Source organism: Drosophila subpulchrella, unplaced genomic scaffold (genome assembly GCF_014743375.2).
Source record: "Drosophila subpulchrella strain 33 F10 #4 breed RU33 unplaced genomic scaffold, RU_Dsub_v1.1 Primary Assembly Seq354, whole genome shotgun sequence".
NCBI classification, from domain to species: Eukaryota; Metazoa; Arthropoda; class Insecta; order Diptera; family Drosophilidae; genus Drosophila; species Drosophila subpulchrella.
The window spans coordinates 7,922,467-7,928,937 of record NW_023665577.1 but is presented as its reverse complement, the minus strand read 5'-3'; the positions used below and the strand labels follow the sequence as shown (position 1 = coordinate 7,928,937).

General features: G+C 45.3%; 1 protein-coding gene across 1 annotated transcript; it reads right to left on the bottom strand.

The window, feature by feature from the left end:
• Nucleotides 1–1,157: 1,157 nt before the first annotated feature.
• Nucleotides 1,158–6,235, bottom strand: LOC119559811 (centrosomal and chromosomal factor). The gene is made up of 2 exons (XM_037872896.1): nucleotides 4,183–6,235; nucleotides 1,158–2,597 (listed from the first exon to the last, which is right to left on the bottom strand). The coding sequence occupies exons 1-2, from the start codon at nucleotides 5,156–5,158 to the stop codon at nucleotides 1,897–1,899; spliced, it is 1,677 nt and encodes a 558-aa protein (XP_037728824.1). The 5' UTR covers nucleotides 5,159–6,235; the 3' UTR covers nucleotides 1,158–1,896.
• Nucleotides 6,236–6,471: the final 236 nt, after the last annotated feature.

Sequence of the window (6,471 nt, the reverse complement as noted above, 5' to 3'; positions counted from 1 at the left end):
CGTCTCGGTTCAAGTTGGAAACTCTTTTCGGTTTAATTAATTCGTTGATTGCCGCACTGAATCCTCAACGGGTTTCCCTTGCCTATGCATAAATTAATCAGTTATTTACTTCCCGGAACCCGGCAACTCCCATGGAACGTCGCCAATCGCTTCAGCGTGCAATCAATAATGAAAAATACCCATTTTCCCGAGGGACCTTGGGGCCGAGCTAAAACAATTTCAGTCGATAACATCTCGCATTTCCTGCCAGCTCAAACTCCCAGCTCTAAACCATTAGAGTTTTCTGTGTGTTCGCCTTCCAACAAGGGCGTAATGTGGAGTCGTAAACATTGGTTTGTGGGGAAAATCTGAGAAATACGTATAACCAGAACCATAGACAAAGGCGAATGGATTATACCGTTGAAATGAATGAACCACAGCTAGGCCTAAAAATATTACTGACGTTAGTGGAGTTATATGAATATAAATCAAACGAGACGCCAGTTTTAATATTCCTTTTCTGTTCTATGGGCAGTTTTTCTAAGCTTTAAATCATCCCTAAGTGCATTAGAGTCCCTTTAAAGACAACCAAATAGACTTTTAAAAGAAATCAATAATACCGGGAAAGTTTATGACAAATGATATTAATGAAGATTGGGCCAATAATATGGTACAAATTATAAAAAATGAGAGTCAATTACTTAATATATAGTGGGGGAAATAAAAAAAAATTCTTTCCAAAGTCAGTGATCTGAGATAAAAGGTATTTTATAGGTGTTTTCTGCCTTCCCTATCGACTAACCATAAATCGCACCCGAGCAATTTTCGGAACTCGTTTCAGTTCAAAGGTTTCCGATAGCGAGGGCCCTCTGTGCGCAGACGTTGCCAGTTGCCAGTGGAGTTGCCCCAACCCGAAGCCAGGTCTTCCATCAATGACAATAATCAATCACGGCTCGCCGCAGATGAAAAACCAAAAGGCGGAGCCAAATGAGGGGCAAAGCGAGGCTGAAAATCAAATTAAGGCGAAAAGAAAAAAACAGAATGGGGGGCCGAAGATGGGAAGTGTGAAAAGTTGGCCAAAAGCCGACGGCAAGCGGACTTTTCTTCGCCGCAGCCAAATCACTCGAACTACGCTTTTCTCTACGCGCTCTCTAGCTTGAATTGAAAACACAATTTACTTAATTTTTGCATATCTCGCTTCAAATTACGTTGCATAATTTTGAATAATTTTTATTCGTATTTTTTGTGTGGCTTTTTCTGCTTTACTCGCCTCTCTTCATCGTTTGGTAATAATTTTTGCTTTTCATATTTTTATATTCTTTCGGTAAATGGTTTGTTGTAACATTTTGTTGATTTTTAATTAAATATGCGTATGTGTAATTTTTAGCAGTTGTTGTTTGGTTGGATGTTGTTGCCGTTGTTGTTGTTGTTATTGTTGATTTTGTTGGTTTACACAGAGCGGTTGTTGTTGTTGTTTCTTGTTGGTTGTTTAATTTAAATTAAATTAATCACTAAAATTATTTTATAACAAATATCACTACAATAGTTTGCATTTTTTTGTTGTTTGTTTTTGTATCGTTTATCAATTACTACCATTACTAAAAAAGAAAAAAAGATCGCTCGTTTCCTCTTTTCTCACCGTCGGACAACAATTTCTCATAGCAGCTGAACAGAATTGAATTTCATCTCTTAATATTCTTTAGAGTTAATTACTTTTGATTCTAAAAGCTTTGAGGGGGTGTGTATATATAGTACTGTTTAGGGGAGGATCTATTGGTTATTCCTTGAGGCGGCTATTTCATCGACGCGTACTTGGTAGGCGCCTGTCTCATGTGTTGCAAGTTGCCTGTTGCTCCTGTTGCTGCTGTTGCTGCTGCTGATGTTGCCGTTGTCCTTGTTGCTGCTGCTGCTGCTGCATCACACGTTGTAGCAGGAGATCTGCGGCAGGTGCTGGAATGTGGGCGTGGCCGCCACCGCAGTGGCCGCCGAGCTGAACGGCACGAAGGAGGTCTGTCCGGCGGCGGCGGCGGCTGCCAGGTTGAGCGAGGCTGCCGCCGCGTAGGGATGCATCCGCTGGGAGCGCAAGTACTGGCGGTACTTTCCGCTCAGCTTGTCCGTGGCCGTGTTCACCGCCCCCGTCGCCCCCGCACTGCTCACCGCCCCGCCCCCACCGCCGCCGCCCACCGACGCCGACCCGCCCGTGGCCGCTCCGGAGGTGGGCGTGGCCGAGTAGAGGCGCATGGGATTGGTGTCAGGGCCGGCCTGATAATTGCTAGGAACTGTGGCCATCGGCGAGCGGTCCATCAGCATGGACGCCGCGTCCCAGGGCGGAGGGGGCAGGCAGTGTTGCTGTTGCTGTGGCTGCTGCTGCTGCTGCTGCACCTGCGACTGTTGCAGCTTGCCCGCGGCGACCGCCGTCTGTCCGTAGTTGCTGCCCGAGATCATGGCGTCCCGCTTGCCGCCCCCAGCCCCGCCGCTCCCCTTGGCCGCGTAGTGGCTGTGGGGGTGCAGCATGTGGTGGGGAGTGAGGGCGGTGCGGGCGGCCAGCGCGGCAGCCAGTTGATCTAGAGGCAGGCAGTGTAGCTGTTGTTGCTGTTGCTGTTGTTGAGGGCGATTTGCTGCAATTAAAAGATAATTACAATTGGTTAGTAAAACATCATTAATCTTATAAAATAAAAATTAAATTTACATACACCTAAGAAAGTTAAAACAAAACATATTCTAACATACATGGTTACGATGTTTTCCATTACTATATACTCTATTCTACTCTTGGATGTAGTATTTTATTTAAAATTTTACGATTTAATAGGAAAATATACAAAACATTTCATTTTATTTCTACACATTCACAGATCTAAGTGAATATAATTTACTTTACCCTAATAAAATAAAATTAACTGTTAAAAAATTTTATCCTAAATTGCTACCGTAGTAGTTTGCTTTACTCGCTTTAATTTGTTAATTTAAATTCGGCTACTGGATCGCAAATGCAAATGGTTAACTTTTTAAATAACTTAGAAATATTTTTCCTTCCGTTCCTAACTTAAAAACCGGCGGTATTTGTACACAAATTGTATCCCAGGAGCTACATTTTGGAAGCCGCTGTCCCACGTCTTAGATGTAAAACATCTAAAATGTCGTTAATAAAAGCACATAACCTAAACAATGACTTAACAACTTCGTTTATCAACTATTTGATAAGCGGCGCCCCAAAAAAAATTAAAGTTTTACGCAGAAACTAGAGAAAACATTTGATAACTGTAGAAAGGAGTTGGAAAAAACGATTATTGTGTTAAGAAACCAGTACTAAAAAAATATGTTCCATTATGATTAAAATGCAAGGAAATATGGCTGAGGGTATAGATAAAGTATGTGAAATTAATTAAATAGGTTAAACAAAAATTTAGTATCCACGCCCACTCGTTTAGCAAATATTTTAATTTCAAATCATTTTTAATTTTTATATCATATTTTCATATTTAGGAAAAGTGAATCGTAAAATTAAGTACGGACAAATTCTAAACCATACTTATATACATATGTTATTAATCACAAAACAGTTAGTCATAAAACAACAGTTTATATTAAATAAAATGTATATCTTTTATATTTATATAAAAATTTTTATTTTTATAAGCCACCAACGGTAATTGTTATGGGCCCTAAAATGTTCTTCGCGGAATAAGATGTTCTGTGTTTTCGACCAGTATTCGCGTATTCTTACGAATACTACATTTCTTTTCGTTGGAAGTTTGTGGATTTCTTTGTTCTTTTGAATGTAATTAGGTCGTGGAGTGACTCATGGGAGCCTTCCGTTTTAACTAACTAACTATTCTTAATCTAACATGATTTACAAATTCAATTTGTTATTTAATTACGAGAATAATACATAAAAGGAAAGAAAATATTTAAAGGCATCAAAACTATTATTTCTAACATTTTTACCATTATTTCTAGGGAAGAAATATAAATTAGATTTTGGACTAGACTTTTGGGAAAGATTCATTTCAGTTATTACATTATATGAACAATCACTTGTTTATAAACTTCATTCTGTTGCAGGACCGAAATGAAAAAATGATTCCGCTAATCCCCAACCATCCATGCAAAGATTACTAATGATTTGGACAACAACTATCCGCTATGAACACTATCTAATTCAGAATACTAATTCAAATACATCTTGTAAGCAGTACTCACCAATCATATATTCTTTATTCTGTTGCTGTTGTCGTCGGCGTTCCAGACTAGATTGTTGTTGGTTGTATTGAGGCTGTTGTTGGGGATAGTGAGCCTGTTGCGACATCTGCGACATTTGCTGGTGCTGCTGTCGCAGTTGTTGCTGCTGTTGTTGGTAGCGTTGTTGTTGCTGCTGCTGTTGCTGCTGCTGTTGTTGCTGCTGCTGCTGCTGCTGCTGCTGGGCGCTGGTGGCCGCCGCCCGAGCTCCTCTCCGGGCGGCGCTACTACTGGGCGCCGAGGCAACCGCCGTACCGCTTCCGCCCCCGCCCAGGGCGGCCCCGCTGCTCAGCGAACTGCTGCTGACCGCCCGAGCGGTCGCGTGCATGTTGTTCACGAACGGACTGCGCCGCTGGGACTCCATCTTGCGGAAGTAGCACGGGTGGATCATCAGCAGCGGCTCCACGCGCTGGCCCGCCGGAGGCTTCGGCTGGTTGGGCAGCTCGTACTCCACGCTGCAGTCCACGTGCAGCGGGATGCTGTAGTCCTTTTGGGGCGACGCGGCGGGCGCGGTGTTGCTGCTGCTGCTGCTGGCAGTCTGTTGTTGCTGCTGTTGCTGCTGCTGCTGTTGCTGCTGCTGCTGTTGTTGTTGTCTGCTGTTGGCAACGGCGGCGGCGACCTGCGTTTGGGCCGCCGCCGCGTGGCTGTGGCGCTGCGAGTTGCTGCTGTTGCTGGCGGGCTGGTGGAGTTGTTGCTGGCGGTGGTGTTGCTGCTGCTGCTGCTGCTGCAGCAACTGTTGCTGGTGCGCAGCCACCGCGGCGTGGTACATGTGCTGCTGCTGCTGCTGGTGGTGCTGCTGCTGCTGCGCCTGGCCGTGCTGCTGCTGCGACTGGCCGTGCTGCTGCTGCTGCTGCTGTTGCTGCTGCAGGGCGGACAGGGCCGACATGCCGTGCGACAGGGACGACATGTCGTAGTTGGCGTAACAGGCGGCCATCGTCATTGCTGGTTTTTGGGCTCTTTTAGCTTTTGCTCTCGTTTCGGTAACACAGAATTCGCTTTTGGTTGCTATTTACTTTGCTTTTCAGATTTTTTGCATTTTGCGGGCGTTTCTCGCTTTCTTCACTTTCGAAAAAATTCACTTTTGTGGTTTTATTGGCACTGGTAATCCAAAAAGAGCGGCTAACGGTAAATTGCCGCTGCAGGTAATCCGTGAGTGTGTGTGGTGTGTGTGTGTTGGCGTATGCTTTTGTTTTTGTTTTTGTTTTTGAGATAGGAGGAACCTTAATCCATATGTGTTTGCTTTGCTTTGGAATTCGCTTTAACCCGTATAATATTTAACTGCTGTTCGCGTGTTTAACTTTGTTTCGTTACGTTTATTGTATATTTATTAGCGTTTTAATCAGTCTTTGTTTGGTTTTACATAAATGCAGCGAACAGTTGCAGCTGCTGGGTGAGTGTGGGTGAGAGTTTGGGGGTGTGAGTGAACAATCCACGTGTGTTTTCAGTCTTTTTGCCCGTTTTTCGCTGGCTTAACCGTTGCTTCTCAGCTCCTTGTCTGCGTCTCTGTCTCTCTTCTCATTCGGTTCGCTTGTGTCCCGTTCTGTTCTCGCGGGAGTGAGTCGCGGAGTAGGAAACTTGTAGTTCTATGTGAGGCGATAGAACAGCCGAACGAACAGTCCACTCCGAAAGAAAAACGCGATCTGAACGGCGACCGAGAAAGTATGGCTGTATGGCTGCTGCTCTGCCCGGCCGCTGCTGGTGTTGTGAGCGCGTCTCGGAGAGTTTGCTGAATGCGGAGAGCGGAGAACGCGAGCGGGAGAGTGGGTGGGCAAGCAAGAGAGAGAGCGCGCACGAAAACAGCTGTTGGCCAGACGCCTGTGTTTAGGCTTTGTTTTTGTTGCTTGTCTGGCGGCGATTCGCCCACTTTGGTATCACAATTGGCCCAGATGGGTTTGCTTTTGGTTTTTAAACAGCCTGATCGGTCACTCGCAACGCGACTGTGAGTCTGACTCTCTTTAGAACGTTTTATGGTCCGGAGCACTGTGTGTTTTGCCGATTCCGATCCGCACGATTCGAGCTCTTTGAAGCGAATGACTGCAGAGGCGAGTTGGCCTCCAAGCCTCGCAGTCGCTGCGCTGCCGCCCTTCTGCCGACGCCTACCTGCTGTTCGGCACAGCTGATGTTCCGTGACGTATTCAGCACGCACACAGGCGCGCGGCGCGAGCGTAAGCGGCCTTGTTATTGTTGCTTTCCCGAGGAGAGCCAATTGCATTCAATGGCAGCATATGGCCGATCTCTTTGTGCGCCCGAGTG

Coding starts and splice junctions, on each gene's coding strand:
- LOC119559811 (XM_037872896.1), bottom strand. CDS start 5,158: ATGACGATGGCCGCCTGTTACGCCAACTACGACATGTCGTCCCTGTCG. Junction 2,598..4,182: donor GAATAAAGAATATATGATTG/GTGAGTACTGCT, acceptor TTTTAATTGCAG/CAAATCGCCCTCAACAACAG.